Genomic DNA, 18,174 nt, shown 5'->3' with positions numbered 1-18,174 from the left:
ATTTTGTTAGAAATATTTGACACCTTTTCACATATGAGACAATTGGTTTCAGTGTTAGATGTCACCTTTTGAGTGAACTTCTCATGAAGTCTTAGTATTTTATTTAAATCATATCTATGTCATCCATTTATATTGTCAACTCAAACTTAATCAAGGATTATCAAATCAGTTCTTCAGATGTGTCATACTTCACTGCAAAGTGAAATCCACCATCATTTGGACTGTCTCTCTTATTCTTTGTAGTGGCTGCACAAACAACTTTTTATTGTGCTTATTTGTTACTAGTGTTTGAAATCCAGCTTTTAATTATATGGCCACTAAACAGAGGTACATCATAGAGAGCCGTCATTACTGTGTCTTTATTTTACTGTGTCTTTATTTAAAGGAAGTTAATGTACATTTGTATTGAAATGCTCGTTAGGGTGAAATGTTAACCTAGCCTTTATTCAGATTGCTCAAACTCAGCATGAACGTAAAAGAAATCCATAATAATTCAGGTGTAATATTTTAATGGAAGCACATCCAACCTTCAGAGAACGCTGAGTCTAAAACTTGGAACAAGTGTTTGGTAAGCCGTTTTTAATTGGAATATGTTCATTTTACTCAGGCGAATGTCGTTCTAAAACACTAATAAAGGAGGCAGACAGAAAGAACCTTAATTAATCACTGGCACTTGAGTGGCAGCATCTCTTTCACAGTGCATTTTTATTTCCTATAGTTGAGTGTTTCAGTGCTTTATGGACGACAATCCATGTCTCCATGATGTTAATTTCATATAATTGAACAAGATTACATTGCAAATATAGCTTTATGCAGCGCTTTGAAAAAATAAAAGCGGCATGCCCTCTATTAGTAATTAATAACAATGGCTGTGTTTGTAGCATATTATAATGCTGTGCTAGCACTATACTTCCCTATCATTACATTTTTGTCTTGAAATCTGCTGCTGCTGTGGCTCTTTGGTGCAATGAGGAAACTCTGACGCAGCACCCCTTGTTTTTGGAAATGTAGCTAATTACAGTCCTTGATGCCTAGTGCAGTGTAATCTGCGTTAGGGCATAGGACTACTGTAATCTTTCTTACAGTTCAATTTATGCGAAGGTAAGCAGGTCTTTATTGTGCATCTTTGTGTTATGGAGTAACTTGTTGAGAGCTGCTGGATGAATCGTGGTGAAATTATTCACAAGTTTCACTTTCTCCTTAACCCCGAGTGTGGCTTCAAATTCTGTTGAACTGAAATTGAATGGAATGAAACTGGATATGGCCTCTGGTGTTTAACATGAAAGTTTGTTCCTGGCAATGTGTAATGACCCAGCTGGAGTGATTAAATGTATACATAGAAAGAAAGCTGTATGCTTTGAAATAAGGCGTAACATGAAGCAAAACTCAAGCCAGCCTTTGGAAAATTAAGAAGTCTAACTGTAATGTAAACATCTGGAAATGACATTGCAACTTAGCAGAGCTCTGTTTCATGGAAAAATCTTTAGAACTTATGTATGGTACATCACGTTTAAAAAAATACTGAACTTAGACTTGAATTTTATTTTTTGGACTCATTTTGACCTTTGTAGTAGTGCAGGAGTTGCTATAAGGAACAGCAGCCAAGGAGCAGCTGTTAGGACGCAGTATGATGTTTTGAAAGCTGAAGGGTGCTTAATTATTGCTGACCCGGTGCACAGCCATTTTCTGTCCCCAAACACATGCTGCTTGGCAGGCAGATCACCACCCAGCCTTCCGCTAGAGGCCGAAGTGGTTCTGTGGAGGCTCTCAGATAAACTACACACAGCTATGCAGATGTTGTTCCGACAGCACACCAAAAAACAGAAAGATGTACTGGGGCTCATGGTGAAATGACTCCAGGTTAGTCTTGAAATAGCACTTCTTTTCCTGAAGCAACTATGCAAAGGGACCCCAAAATGCTCTGTACCTAAATCACAGCAGGGCAACTCCTTAAAAAGAGACCAATTAGAACTGCTGTAGTGAGACACATTAAGTAGAAATGTGCCCTTGCTTATGGGAGAGCAGGTCATGGGTCTTTTCTGCCAGTCCTGCTTTCCAGTCCAGCAACTTTGCAGTCTTTCTTGCACAAACTCGGGGCTGCGTCCTTGAAGGGCCTCTGTGTCCTTCTATAGACTGACATGGGCTGTGGGTGCTTGTCCACTTTTTCCTTATTGTCTGCCTGGGCTGTCTTTGTCTTGCCTAGAAAACTACTACTCTTGCTCTCAGATGCTCTTGGAAAGAAGCAGTTGTAATCTTGGTTCCAGTTTTTTGCTCAGTGCAGAAGGCGTAGTGTGAGCTAACTGGAGGATGTTCTTTCCTGCTGTCCAGCCCCTCTTCCTGAAGACTCAGCCGGTAGGACGAGTAGTGAGCAAATAAGGGCTGCGTTCTCTGTGGGTGGCAGGGGCCAGACTTCGCTGAAGGCTTCAACTCTGAAATTGTTACTGTGCTTCACAGCAACAATGTAACGGTGTATTTATTATGTCTAATTTTACAGGATGAGCTTATTTGTAATTGGAGAGGGGAAAAGACAAGTAAGTAAAACAGGCGCACAAATGTTTGTTGGGGGAACGGTGACGGAACTGCTGATGCCAATAGAATGTAATGATGATCCACTGATTGATGCTTAGATGATTAAAAAAAGTAAAAGGGAAACCCTAATCCTTCCTCTGAGTTCCCCTACGCTTGTGTTACAGTTTGATTGGGAGCTAATCTATCAGGACGTGTTACCTATGCAGAGAAAACTCTGCTGTTCAGCTGATTATAATGGGACTGTCTTAAAAAGTAGCACCTTGATTGTGCCGGTTACATTGTACTAGAGTCTTCCAAATTGCAAATCTGTGTGATTATGTGCCCAGCGGGGCTTTAAGGCTTTCTGGTTTGCTTGAATGTAATTTGTAGCTCTAGTGTTATGCCTTCACTCATCAGTTTTGCAGGTAGTTGTACTGGTGATAATCACAAAAGATAGGTCTTTCTAGATGAAAGCAGAAGACTGACTACTCATGACAAGTAAAACTTGAGTGGGATTTCTTTGTTAATTTCATTGGACTCCTTGCAAATTAGTTTTGATGAAGAACTCCCTCTTCTGTGAAAGGTTGCAAAGTACAGAAAGCATGTCCAGTCAGCTCTGATCTCCTCTCTGAACTGTTTAGGTGAGAATCTTAAGTGTATGAGAGCATGAGATGTTGTTTTTATATATATCGCCGGTGACTGGTTTAGCTTAAGAATACTGTCAGCCATGTCCTTCTGGTTTGGGTTAGGAGCTCCAATGATTTATCATTTTTCCAAGCTGGTCAGTAGCAAAATAGTATTATTTTTCTGTGTCTGTTTGCTTTCTGAAGAGTTGTGGGTGGTGGTTGTTGTTTGTTCGCTTGTTTTCACTTTTGAAAATATTGTACTGGATAGAAGTATATTAAAAACGAAAGTGAAAGATACTCAGCTGCAGCTTTCCAAAACTGGAATGTGATTCTGAGAGGTGTGCTTTCCTTCCAACTGGCCATTAGCTCCTTGTAGCCCAACCCTAGAAGGGGCCACCACCTTTGCTGCTTTTCCCAGGGCAAACCCAGGGGCCTCAGTCACTTAGCACACGTCTTGCCCTCTGGACCCTTCACCAGCTTTGTAGTCCTCCTTACATTGTAGCACCTAACACCACATCCAGTACTGGAGGTGAGCCTTCAGCAGTGCAGAGCAGGACAGCCCCTTCCTTCAGCTGCTGGCAGTGCTGGGCCTGGTGCACCCTGGGGCTCAGTTGGCCCCTTTGGCTGCCAGAGCACACTGCTAACTCAGATTCAGCTTTTATCTAATGCTCCTACAGAACTCAGAACTGTGCAAAGGAATTCTTTACGTTTAACCAGTAAATGACAAAAAAGGCAAATGATTTTGGTTTTTAAAAATAAAACCAACAAAAAGGTAGTACTGTGATTTTCCTGTGAAAAGGGTTACAAAGGTTTGTGTTATGTTGGAGTTTCCAGCAGTAGTATATGAGGCCCAAGGAATCCTATATAGAATAGTAAATGAGTGTCTGTAGAGGTTTTTTTGTTGTTGTTTGCTGTGTTTTTTTGTTGTTTTTACTGGGATGCTTGCAGCTGCTCAACTTTTGCCTTGCCGGCATTTTTGATGTCTCTAAAATTAGGAGCAAGCACAGAGACAACACTAGCAAATAGAGGGAAGAGTTATGTCTTGATGCCCTTAATCAGCACAACCATTCCTTGCAAGGCCACTTCTTTCCTTGGACATTTGAAAGCATAATGAGAAACTCGAATCTGAATTTTTTTAATATGAGAGTGTTAGGAGGTGTCTGATACTAGAGATGTGAACTGGAGAGGACATTGTAATCGAAGGGGCTGAGTGTCTGTTGGAGACAGACAGTTCCTAGTTTTCTCTGTAACGTACATTTACCTTGGTATGTTTGTGAGGTTCTGGCTGGGTTGAAGCCTGTATGAATGAATGAAGAAACTAGATCAAGGCAGTCAGAAACTCAAAGTGTGAAAAAAGGAATTCATGTCATTGACAGAAGGGGGTGAGCTCTAGAAAGTCAAAAGTACTACCCTTTGTACTGAAGGAAAAAGCACCCAAAACTGTCTGTTGGGACTGAGGGGGAAGCAGAGTACTGAAAAAAGTTAATTTTTTTTCCCTCCAGTAACTTTTCTTATCCTTTGACACTAGCGAGTCTAAATCTAAATGGATCTGTATTTTTTTTTCTCCCCTATAACAGGTCGTGACAATGCATGTGAGAAGACTTCCTACATGTTTCTGCGGAAAGAACTTCCCGTGCGGCTAGCTAACACCATGAGAGAAGTCAATTTGTTGCCTGATAACTTACTTAACAGGCCTTCAGTTGGGCTGGTGCAGAGTTGGTAAGTTGTTGTTAGTCTGTTTTTTAAAGTGAATTGAGAAATTAGTGTAAAACTAATGCTGTATATGATGCTTTACATTTGGCCTCACAGGCTGATCTGTTTTTGGTTTGGAATTGTTTATAACGTTATTTCTTATCAAATGAAGTTTCATTTTCTTCTGTCTCACGTTAACTGCTATGGATCTTAGATAAGAATTTGTAAATCAGTATTTTTAATGAAAACATGTAACTGCCTCCCAGGTAACTGGAGTTGGTCAGCAGCTCCAAAGAGTTGTCTGTCGTCTTCAATATTCCTTCTATGTTACACCCGTGACTTAAAATAGCTTGTCCTTTCCCCTTACTCTTCCTCTGTCAAGAATACTGAAAGCAAGTTTAACCTGTGCCTGTTCTTCTCACTGCTAAACAAAGCCTACTGTTTAGAGGAAGTCATGGAACAGGACAAAATTCTGTTGCTCATTAAGTAACACTTTCCTTCTTAATAAATAGTATATGATGGTAAATGTTACCATTTTTCCTCAGTAATTCATTGCTAGCCTATTTGTGAATTTTAGAGACAGCTGCCTTGTAGTAAGCTCTAATGTTTTTTGTTCAAAGGGTGTTCAGTGCCTCTTTCCCTGCAAATATTTGATCCAAAGAATTTTTATATAAATGTATTTGTGGTATACATCAAACTTCCGTTTGCGAATAATAGCTTAGCGGCTAGGTGCATGAGTTACAACTAATGTTATTGGCTTTTGCAAGCTTTGATTGTAGCCCTTGAGCCACACAATTGTTGGCTGCACATCATCTCATTTTATCAGACTTTAAGTATAAATTAGGTTTTGTGATATTACACAATTTGGTTTAAATATGTTTGTCTGTGAGAGACAGTGTTAGCCGTTTTGACTGCTTCAAACATAGTGACTGAGTGCTTCAAGTAAATGTAAATGCAGTAGAACCACACAAGAGTAATCACTTTGTGATTAAGTGGCAGCTTGCAGGGGCTGAAGGCTTATGTCTGTCTGATATTACCAGAAGCTGTTACACTAAATAGAAGAGTGGATAATATCCTGGTCTTTTCATGCTTTTCTGATCTAGATGACTTGTGAAGCTGTCTTCAGTGAAATATAGATAGGTGAATGGATAAATTGAAGTAATTTTTCTGTAGTAACTGTAGAGCGTGATACTTGACTTTGACTGTAGTCAAAATATATGTTCTGCAGCATAGGCTTCTACCCTGCTAACACAGAGCCAAGCAACATTTGCATCATTTCTGGCAAAGAAACTGAATAGCTGTTTAGAGGTGCTTTGGTTGCAGGTTTGAGATGAGTTTAATAGCTGTGATAGATACTGCCAACTTAAATCTGGAACGTGTCTGAGTATAACTGTAACATACTTGTCCAAATCATATATTCTATGTGATAATGTGGTGTGCACTATCACAGCTGTAGATTGGTAATTTTCTGTTAAATGGGCCAAAGTGTCAGACAACTGATAGAGTCTTCAATATGATGAAGAGGTTCAAGTAGATGTCCTACCCAGTGGTCCTCTGATTTTGATCTTCAATTAACTAATAGCTTTTGTGAAAGGAAATATCTTCATTGAGATTATGTAAGAATATATTTGTGATCGTATGTCAGAAGTTCAAAAGCAATTGTAGAATGTTGTTTTCCTGGTTATAGATGGGGACTTGAATGAGATTTTCCAATTTTTGTATTTGGAGTTTTAATTAAAAAAAAGTTTCTTTGGATAATAAATCCTTGTCATATACCAGGGTTGAACCTTGGGCAAAATTTACTCTCATCGCTTAGTTCTTAAACAGTAGTTTTAATAAGTTTACGTCACCTAGACCATGAGACAGCTATGAAGATAGGGAATTTTGAAACACGCTTGTTTTTAACCTAAACTTTAGATGTCCCTACAGAGAGATTTGAGTCTTATGCCGTAGAATAAACAAATATAATTTCAGTTGTTGCTTTGTAAAAGCATTTGTAAAACGAAGAAACCTCCTTGTGATTTCATGTTCATTCATTTCATACTTAGGCTTTTTAAAGTCAGATTTCATGATCCTTTATTTTTACTGTCATTGGTTGACAGTTTATTAATATGCAAACCAAAAAGCTGATGTACGTTTGTCACGAGTGAGCAAATACATCTCATAATGCATTATTCACTTTCGTCTGTTTATTTGCCAATTTCCAGTAATCTGTCTCATCACCAGCATAATTATGACTTATTTGCACTACCACATTACACTAAAACTCTGTGTTTCTGTGTAGTTTTGAGAAGACTCCAAATTAGTTGGAGCCTTAAATTGCAAGTTCCCAAAATATTAATGAATATCAATCTGCCAAAAAATTCAGAAGGCTCTTAGTCCTTACAGTAGATTTTATTAAACTTTTAAACTAGAGTAAGATGTTTATTCAGACAGAACTTAGTTTTCTTACTCCACCAAACCTAACCCCACCTACTGTGTAGCGTGGATCCTTTCCCATGAATCCTGCATCCGGGCAGTCAGTTACATTCAAGATAGTGTGAATTTCACAGTCTCTTAGGCCTCTTATGAAGCAGTCTCATCTTGATACTTCTGAGAATATGCTCTCTGCTGCAGGCAAACTCTGTTCTCCAGCCTTCAAATCCATCTCAGAATGCTTTTCTTGTAGCGTGCTCCCTGACTGCACTGTGTAACAGGGATTTAACTAATGATTGTTCAGGAGAAGTGTAGTCTTTCTCTCTCCTTTCTGTGTTCTGTAGCCTCATGTGTGTAGTAATGAGGATAAGCAGGACAGCTGTCCTTCCTTTGTACTCATCTACTCTTTCCTGAAGAAAACTGGCATTGCCTACATAGAGAACTATGAACACGAAGCAGAGTTTTGCGTTGACATCTACACAAAGCTAAAACATTAGCTCTGTCCCCATTACAGTTTGTAACTTAACATGCATGTGTTTTGCCTGAAGGTTGCAAGGGAAGGAAGTGAAACAATTAATAATGCATTTAATGTCTTTTGGCTGCAAAATGGAGTGATTCCAAATAAGAGATCAGCAAGCAGCATGCTAGAGATTTGCAGCTTATGGGCAATTTCCCACTTTAAAAAAAAAAAAAGACCCTTTTTGTAGGTCAGCTTTGGGAAGGATGTTCTATCTAAAAGTGCTCTGCAGGTAGAATATGGATGTGTGACAAAATTACTTAGAAGGATATCATCACTACAGTGATGTGGGAAAATAGTTGCCATAAAAATTTACAGCAGCTAAGATCTAACCTTGTAAAATACTCAAAAATGAGTGTGAGGGTTGCACAATGGGCTCAGTCACATCTGTAATTCACATCTGTAATTCCCATCTTAATTAACCCTAGCTTTTATCTACTTTGGGCCCTTCCTGGAAAGGCACATTAGAGAAATCTGTAGTTCGTGGATTAATAACTGTTTTTGTTCTATTTTTTACATTCAGATTATGCTAACAAAATTATGTTACCATGGAGATAGGTTTTATCTCATCAGTGCTTGGATGTTAGAGACTAATGGAAAATCTTGCTGAAATTCATGTTGGGGGGGAAAAGTAAAGTATCTTATGTGAGTTGGAGGGGGTGGAAGGAAAAGTTGGGGGAGGGGAAAAAGAATGGTAGTTAAATCTGGAGTTGGCATTATGAGCACTTAGAGTGATTTCATGTATGAAATGTGCCATGCTGGAATTACTGCGTTTGGCAGACTGACAGGAATTCAGTCGACTTTGTGGTAATTCGAGAACGAACAAAGCTACAGTGCTTGAAGCCAAAGAGTTTGCCCAGTGAGTTGTAGTGGACTGTACTAAATAATTAAGCACGAGAAAGACAGCAGATTTGAAGGGCACAGGCTTTGATTTCTGCTTTTGATGACTCACCAAAAATGGCAAAGTATAACTGCCACTGTCTTTTTCCAGCTAGGCTATGGATTTGTTGTTTTGTTGGTTTTTTTTTTGGTAGATTTATGTCCTGTATTGTTGTATTGATTTACTAATAATGTAGGAAATTGTCCATTATTATTTCCTCCTTTATTCTAGCTAAGTAGAAATTTTACCTGGAATGTATTTAAAATATGATCAGGTTTTGATTTCCAGTGCTTGGTAAATCCTGTAGTTAAAACCTTCAGTTATCCATATCTCCCGCTATGCTCCTAATAAAAAGAAAGTTCAAATAAATAAATGAATTGTGTGAAAAGGGAATGACGTTCTTTACCAAGCCTAACTGCCATAGGGGTATAAGCCTAACTGCTATAGGCATTGCTGACTCCACACTGTTAGGCAAACTGTACTGTTATTGCTGTTATGACAGTGTTATAAATTATTAATAGATCATCATGGCTTTAAATTTCCTTTCAAAGAAGTTTTTACTTTGTAGTTTCTTCAGTTTCAAACTCTTTTTAGGGTGGAGTAAGGGATGAAGGGATGTAAGCAGTTTGAGAACATGTAAATCATAACCAAAACAAGACAAAAAAAAAAAAATACAGCATTTGCAGCTCTGTTTGGATGATGTGTAATCCATGGGCACTGGAGAGTGGGTTAGGTTTGTTTGACTTAAGGTTACATTTTTCATTTTTTCCAACTTCATTTAGCCAAGCGTTTGGAAAAGGGTGATAGAAGAAATTTGAATGGCTTAGATGAGCTGTTAATAGCCTTTCCTCTGAGCTCGTATCTCTAACTTGCTGGATATGATCCTTGTGCTAATGATCTTGCCTTAAAGTAATAACAGTTCAGAATTGGAAAAACATGTAAATATTGTTGCTAACTCTTTTGAAAGGAAAAACATTGTTCAGTGCCATAGATTATCCATCACCACAGATACTAAAGATAAACCACTTCAGTATGTTTGTAGATTTGCTTAGAGCATTTAGCTTGAGTAATTTCCCTTGGTTTCAGAAACTCTTGGTTCCTCATTATGCTGTCGGCCGAACACAACACCAGTGGCCTTAGAACCTGTTCTGCCTGCTGCTTGCGCTCAGGGGATTGGTGGCCATGTTTGGCAGCTTTTTTCTGGTTGACTTGCTTCAGTCTTCTTTCTGATTGAGACTGTTTTCTACACAGTTACTTCCTGCATTACATGAGATAAACACTTGGCTTGCCCCTACTTGATACTCCAGTAGTATGTAAGTGCTGATCTTTCAGCTTAGAGTTAGTAATGTTTGTTTACTCCAGAGGCAGCAGACTTAGGACCAATGTTCCAATGAGCAAATAGAGTGTACACATCTAAATATAGCATGCTAATAGTAGTGAGCAGCCAATCAAATCCACATAGCATAAAAATCAGGTATTGCTTGCATTCAGTACCTAAAATATTCATTGCTGTGTTATCTTCAACATCAGTACAGGACTGCTGATATTCATGTTTTCTGATTGGTGTCCCTAACACCCCTCAGGATCAGAGGCTGTTAGTTGACGCTCTGTTGAACACTAGCCAGCAGTGTGCTCAGGTGGCCAAGGTCAGTGGTATCCTGGCATGTATCAGAAACAGTGTAGTTGGCAGGGCTAGCAGGGTGATTGTCCTGCTGTACTTGGCACTGATGAGGCTGCAACTTGAGTGCTGTGTTGTGGTGTAAGAAAAACATTGAGGCCCTGGAGTGTGTCTGAAGAAGCTCAACAAAGCTTGTGGAGCACAAGTCTTATGTGGAGAGCCTGAAGGAACTGGGATTGTTCCTTCAATCCTTCAAGAGGAAGGTCAGGGGAGACCATATCGCTCTCTACAACTGCATGAAAGGAGGTTATGGTGAGGCAGGGGTTGACCTCTTCTCCCAGGTAACAGTGATAGCACAAGAGGGAACGGCCTCAGGTTGCACCAGGGGAGGTTCATGTTGGATATTAGGAAACATCTCTTCTCAGAAGGAGTAGTGAAAACATTGGAACAGGCTGCCCCGGGAGGTGGTGTAGTCACTGTCCCTGAAGGTGTTCAAGAACTGTGTAGACGTGGCACTGAAGGACATGGTTAGTGGACATGGTGGTGATGTGTTGATGGTTGGGCTAGATGATCTTAGTGGTCTTTTCCAACCTCAATAATTCTGTGCTTCCAGCAAAAATATTTGTAGCTTTTTAAGTGTAGTTATTATTCTGCATCTTCAGAAACAAGGCATTCAAGATATTGTATGATATCAAGAATCAACAGGTTCCTAATAACCTCCTCTCACTTACTGTGCCACTGGAGATTCTATCAGCTCTGATACAGACTTACTGAAGACTTGTATTGGAAGAGGCAGAGAGCTGCGTATCTCCTTTAAGATATTCAGAAAGCTGAGCTGTTCAACATGGAGAAGAGAAAGCTCGAGGTGATTGAATAGTATCAATGCAAGTAAATACTTCATAGGAGAGAATGAAGATGAGGGTGATAGGCTCTTTTCAGTAGTACCCAGTGAAAGAACAAGAGGCAATGGACTCAAAACACATGAAATTCCATCTGAACGTAATGGGAAAAAAAAAACTTTATTACAGCAGGGGTGATTAGACACTACAAGAGGTTACCCAGAGAGGCTGTGGAATGTCTGTCTGTGGATATTCAAAACACAGCTGGGCTTAGTCTAGGACAGCCTGCTCTAACTGGCCATGTTTGACTGGAGGGTTGGACTAGATGATCTGAAGAGGTCATTTCCAGCCTAGAAGTCTTTGATTTTGTTGCACAGTTAAGTTGAAGCCCTAGGTGTTCTTGGAGGCAGAAAGCTGTTGTTGCTTTTACAGAAAAAGCCTATACTGAGGGTAAAGGGAAAATGGAGAGGGCAGGGAAAAGGAACACAGGTCTTCATAAAACAATAAGGGTGGCAGCATGTATAGAGGCAGGAAGGGTTTCGGAACAGGAAGAAGATGTGAAAGGATGAGGGAGGGAAGCATGAAGAGGGAAGCGGTTTGTTGTTGACAAATTTACTGACACATTTGACCCTTTTTATAACATAAGAAATGCTTTACAATGTGGAGGGTATGTATGACAGTTCAACCTGTCTCTTTGCACATATTGTGCTATGCCTGTGCTAGAAAGCCTAGTCTGGCAAGGAGTTGAAAGCTGATCTTCTGAAAGGTTTGATTGGGTGGAACTTCTGCCTGGAATTGTCTTGTTGCATTATCTGCCATTCTCTCCATCTTTCATTTCGGAGGTACTTTAACTATGTTTTGCTAACTGTAATAATTGTACCTTTTTTCATCCTTACCTGTGATTAGCTTGATTGATCTTGATTCATGTGAGGAAGGTAATGTTGAAGAAAATGTACTTCTTCAAAGAAATCATAGAATCACCAAGGTTAGAAAAGACCTCTTAAGATCATCCAGTCCAACCATCCACTTATCACCAACATTTCCCACTAAACCATGTGCCTCCAGGGTCAGTGACTCCACCATCTCCTTGGGCAGCCTCTTCCAGCTCCTGACCACTCTTGGAGAATTATTTCCTAACATCCAACCTGAATCTCCCCTGGCACAGCTTGAGGCCCTTCCCTCTAGTAAATGAGGGCGCTCATACATTTGTTATGTGTTAAGTCTCACAGATAAAGCAGCAGAGTTCAGAAAGTAAAGCGGTTATTTTCCCATGAAAATTAATAATGAGAGTGCATATGAGGACACATTCTCAGGGAAATTAGTTCTCATTCACTCTTTTAGAAACTAAGTCCCTGCTCCAGCTGACAGTGTTGCTGGCTCCTCTCCTGCATCTCTATCCTCCACATAATACATACTCATCAGTCCCTGTGTCAGTAGAGCTACTTTAATATCTTTCAAATTCGAAGATATTACATTTTTCAGAAACATCTTCAGTGGGTTATGGATCAAATATGTATGTTGTGGAGGTGGTTCTGAATTGATACTCTTCTAGCATTATGAAAGAACAACTTCTAAGATAAGCAGCATTAGAGACATCAAGTACTTCTCAGACATGGAACAGACAAACAACATTTGAGGGATTTCTATAGTTATTTATGATGGTTGTAGTAAAATAAATAAATCAGTGTGACAGGACCTAGTATAACTATGCTCACCATGTTGAAAATATTACTCTGTGGTGAAACTTTTTATTTTAGCCTAGGATCACCTCCATTGGAGTAGTCCTGGACTGTTTCAGAAGTTTTATGTGACTTCCATGGACAAACTTTCACTTAACTCTGTTCTGCATGATAACCTTGTCACAGAATGGCTGAGGTGGGAGGCCACGTAATCCGGTCCCTGCCTGAGCAGGGTGCCCAGGCCCATGTCCAGGCAGCTTTTGGAGATCTCCAAGGAGGAGACTCCACAGCCTCTGGGCAGCCTGTGTCAGGACTCCATCACCCACACATCACAGAAGTGCTATTTGGTGTTCAGAGGGACCGTCCTTTGTTCTAGTTTATGCCCATTGCTTCTGGTCGTGATGCTGGGCACTGCTGAAAAGAACCTGGCTCTGTTCTCTTTGCACCCTCCCTTCAGGAAATTATAATGATGAGATTTCCCACCCCTTCCTTCCCCACCCCATCCTGAGCCTCCTCTTCTCCAGGCTGAGCAGTCCCAGCTCTCTCAGCCTCTCCTCAAAGGATAGTGGCTTCAGTCCCATGTAACCTCAGCTGCACTTCTTGTCCTCTGCGTATAGGTTTCTGCAACACTATAGTCATTGCCCACACGTGGATTTTCAAAGAGTATTTGTGCTCTGGTGGGGGAATGAGAGAACGTTCAATTTTCAACACTTTGTAGAACAGATCTCAGTTATTTGCTGTAACTTGGCTGGGATGAGATTAACTTTCTTCATAACAGCCAACATACAGTGCTGTGCTTTGAATTTGCGTATAAAATGATGTTGGTGACACACCAGTGTGTTGGCTGTTACTGAGCAGTGCTTCTACACTGTCAAGACAGTTTTCTTTTTCCCTGTTCTACCCTGTCCCCTACCCAGAGAGTATGTTGGAAGGGGACACAGCTGGGACAGTTCTTCTGAGGTATCTGAAGGGATATTCAATATTATAATATGCCATTGTGCTTAGCAGTAAAATCTTAAAGGAGGAATAAAAGGGGATGCTACTGGTTATTAGGTCTGTATTCCCTAGCAATCATCGTGCATGCTGAGGCTCTGCGTCCCTGGATGTGGCTAAACATCTGCATACTGATGGGGGAAGTAGTGAATTGTTTTTTTAACTTGCAGTTTTTGTTTTCCCTATTAAACTGTCATTATCTTAACCTGTGAGTCACAGAATCACCAGGGTTGGAACAGATTCAGTCCAACTGTCTGCCTACCAAAGATATTTCCCCACTAAACCATGTTCCTCAATACAGCATCTAAATGTTTGTTGAACACCTCCGGGGACAGTGACTCCAACACCTCCCTGGGCAGCCCAGTTCCAGTGTCTGACTGCTCATTTGGAGAAGAGATTTTTCCTAATATCCAACTTGAACCTCCCCTGGCGCAACTTGAGGCAATTCCCTCTACCGGTTACAATGGGAGAAGAGGCTGACACCCACCTCACCACAACCTCCTTTCAGGAGTCTTTTTGCCTTCTTTCTGTTTTTCTTCCAACCAGCAGGAGAGGAGAATAAGAAGCAGTAGTGTACGTAATTCACTGTTGGCTGGGGTCGACCCAGCACAGTTGCCTGCTCCCTGTCTTCTGTCACTGCTCTTCAACACTTTCAGTTGCAATGACTTTCCTGTTGTCTTCCCTTCTCTTAGTTCCAGCAGTGCTGATACAGAATAACAATCCTGGCAGTGCTCAAAACATTTTGGCACCATTTTATATGTAACTTCAAATGTTGGTTCTGCTTGCTAGTAGAGGCTTTCATAACAATTCTCAACGCTTTCCCTAAGCTTTTAAATGGGAGGGAGACTGACTTTTTACAGGGGCATACAGCGATAGGTTGAGGGGGAATGGTTTTAAACTATGAGAGATTAAATATTAGGAGGAAAGCTGGCTTTCTAATGGGTTGGTGTTGCATTATGTTTGTTCTGATGAGATTCCCTTCAATGTCTGTCATTGTAATCTGACACTCACTTTGAAATAACTCTGTGTAATGTTCACCAAGTAGAACTTGTTTCTCTCCCCATCAGTGATGCCCTGAAATGGTTACCAAATGGAGGCATTTACATGTCAGATGCTGGTTTATTGGTAGGGTGTGCACTGCTACTGAAATCAATAGTCCTAACCACGTCCTGCTGACAGCCTGCTTTTAGCTGTGTGCAAGTGCTTCTACTATTTTGGGTCTACCAACTTGAGTACCAAATTGAGTTACTGAGCCAGATAAAAACTAAGGAAAATCCCCAACAAAAAGGTAACAAAAAAAAAAAAAAGCTTTCAGCATGCCAATTGCACCATTTTGCTATGACTGAAACTGAAATGAGAAATGAGTAGCAGTATATGGTTCTGGAGGGAGTTAAAGAGTCACAGAATCATAGAATCCTTAGGGTTGGAAGGGACCTCCAAAAGCCATCTAATCCAACTCCCCTGCAGTGAGCAGAGACACCACAGCTAGGTCAGGTTGCCCAGGGCCTTATCCAGCCTTGCCTTGGAGGTTTTCAGGGACAGGGCATGCTATACATGGACAGCATTGCTGTTGTAAACATGGTTGCAACTTGAAAATGTCGGGTGAAGTTTCATAGCCTCATTACTCTTCTTTATTTCTTCTCTCTTATACTAGTTTTAGCCAGTTGGGCCTTTCTTTGAGTTGTTTTCATGCACTAGAACAATTAAAAAGAAAGAAACCCACCAATCTGGCTGACTGTTTTGCCACTGCAGCAAGCTACAGCTTCTTATGCAAGCATCTGATTAGCAGTGGTGGTACTTTCCCAAGAAAGAAGGGAGAGCAAAAAGGAAGAGGAGTGGCAACTCCTTATGATAATGTTGAAACCCTATCCTTTATGCATGTGATTGATGCCTTGTGTGATTTACTTCAAGAAATATTTCCAAATTCTTTAATCTGTAAAGCCACATCTGTATTGTGAAGTGCATCTGCTCCTGGGAGTGATACTTTGCCCTCCAGATGAGTGTTGTGGAATAACGATGTTTAGGTGGCTTTCTTACAAAGCAGGCCAGCTGTGTTTGTGTTTAGTGGTACGCTGCCTTTAGTCTTCTTTGGGACCTGCATGGTGCCTTCATGGCTCTAAGCATTCGTAGTTACTTGGTTTTCACTGAATGTCTAAACTAGAACATGATTTATTTTCCTGGACTTTTAACTCAAAATAATGTATTTTGTTTGCTTTGTTTCTCTTTGTTTATGCTGTGTTTGCAAGTCTCAGCCTTTGCAGACAAATGTGCTATACTTCTGTTATTTTACATGAGACTGTGTGGCCTTAAGACTTAAGTAAAAGTTCAGAAGTAATTTAGGTTTAATTATTCTAACTCTTACTTTATCATCTTCGCTTATTTCAGGTACATGCAGAGTTTCCTCGAGCTTTTAGAATATGAAAATAAAAGTCCTGAAGATCCTCATGTTCTGGATGAGTGAGTAATTTATTTCCACATGACAGTTTATTTTAAAATGTTGTTTTGTTTTTTATTGTGCCATAGGATAACAGTGACCTTAATTGTAAGGTGGAGTCATGTTGCTGCCCTTTGTAGTGCCCTGTGTGGTACCAGATGACTTACACGTTTCACAATGACCTCTACCTTTTCTTGCTTTAGTTTAATTACTATCACAGAATGTGAGATTTGCCTGAATGGAAGTAGTTCTGTCCCACTAACACTCTAGCTGCTTTTGTTTGGAGCTGAATTTGGTATCAGCCTCAAGCTGTCAAAAACAAAGCAACAACAAATCAAACCAACAACATTAAGACTTAGAGGAACAGATTTTTGAAAATGGAATGAGCATCCTGGTCATTTTAGTCAATTGAGGTAGACTTAAGTTTCTGTTATCACTTAGCGAGGTAACAGTTGTGCAAGAGAGAGTAAAAGGAGCTGAAGTGCTCTTTTAAATAGGTTTGATATCCACAGTCCTTAAGGATCTGATCGCAGTTCTGGTTTTTCTCTTGAATGCCTTACAGCAAGGTAAATATTGTAGTGTTACCAGCAACATCGTATTTGGAGATAGATGCCTCATAGATGCCTCATAAATCTGTTAGGTCTCAGATTTCCAGTTACTAAATGGCTCAACAGTCAGCGTTCTATGAATTTTTAGAATAGTAGCACATAATTACTGCTTCGTGAACTTTGGGTTAGATGGTTTTTATAGTAGTACTACAGCAGGAAAATTGTGAGTTGTTTTTTTAGTTGAAAATTAAATGCACATCCCAGTCTTGAGAAGTGGACTTTGTTGCTGTAGTTTGCAGGTCTACCAGATTTATTATTCTTTTAAATGACCCAGAGCTGCTTATTACACGTTTTTATCACTTCAAAGTGATCACTGAGAATGTTAGAGCAGGAGAAAACTCATCTTGGAAGGAACAGAGCAGTGGTGCCTTCTTCAGGTTGCGTGAGGCAGTCCTACAAACTACTGTTTATTTTCTTTCCAGCTGCCTCATGACTTTTTGGCTTTCTGATGCTCCTTAGTAAATGTGTGGATACCAATTAACCCTTCACTGATCAGAGTTGAGTTGGGCTCAGTGTCTCCAGAATCCTCAGGAATGATTTGAAGCACGTAATTGATTTCAGACTGATTCAGAGTTTTGACCTCTTGCAGTAATGTGATGTGTGTGTGTGTGACAGCCAGTCACCTGACTGCATTACATGGCTTTGGAGAGTAAGGTGCGTGAAGAGTCAGTGTTGGCAGTAGATCATCAATTAATGCTGTTTTAAATGGTGGAGTCACAGATAGTTGAATGTAAAACTGTCCTCTGGCTGTCATCTCTCTGCTCACCTGTGCAGCCTGCTTAGGGTATTCTAAGAGTCCAGGGTCTCTTTCTGAGAAAACCACTTTACCTATCAGTGTTAAAGGATTATAGATGTTATCTATGCTCTGTGAAGCAATGCAATGAAGTGAGTTGGGAGGTTGTTCTAATGGAGAAATAGCTCTTTCTCATCTTCATCAGACCTTAAACTGTAGCACCTCAAGACTCACAAAGACAGCAGAGCCAACATGACAGAAGCGGTGAACAGATACAAATAAAACTAAACCAGTGCTAATGCTGGAGAAATTGCTTACCAGAGTGACCCAACTTCTCTGTGCTTAGGGTGTAAATATGAGGAGGGATGAATGTTAATGAGTGTTACCTTTTGCACACACTGGAAAAATATTTCAAAGGGATATTTCTGTCACAGAATTTCTTTGCTATAGAGATTCAGAGGTACTTCAGTTTCTTTACTACATTCTGTTGGTTACTGGATTGGATGGAGACATGCTGCAGTGTTGGCAGATAGCTGTTGCCCCCAGTAGTATAGGCATACAGGGAAAGCTTGGGTTACTTTGTTTTAGTGGCACAAACATCTTTCTTCCAGCTTCAGGTGGGAAGTCTTTCT

General features: G+C 40.2%; 1 protein-coding gene across 3 annotated transcripts in view; it reads left to right on the top strand.

The window, feature by feature from the left end:
* Positions 1-18,174, top strand: part of PDK3 (pyruvate dehydrogenase kinase 3) — a 54,149-nt gene that overhangs the window by 12,349 nt on the left and 23,626 nt on the right. For all 3 annotated transcript variants that reach the window (NM_001006259.3, XM_040698652.2, XM_046940508.1), the window contains exons 2-3: positions 4,712-4,853; positions 16,153-16,224. In NM_001006259.3, coding sequence (NP_001006259.1) covers positions 4,712-4,853; positions 16,153-16,224 — 214 coding nt within the window. The remainder of the gene's footprint in view (positions 1-4,711; positions 4,854-16,152; positions 16,225-18,174) is intronic.

The sequence above is a fragment of the Gallus gallus genome, chromosome 1, assembly GCF_016699485.2.
Source record: "Gallus gallus isolate bGalGal1 chromosome 1, bGalGal1.mat.broiler.GRCg7b, whole genome shotgun sequence".
NCBI lineage: Eukaryota > Metazoa > Chordata > Aves > Galliformes > Phasianidae > Gallus > Gallus gallus.
This window is presented reverse-complemented; position numbering and strand designations above follow the sequence as displayed.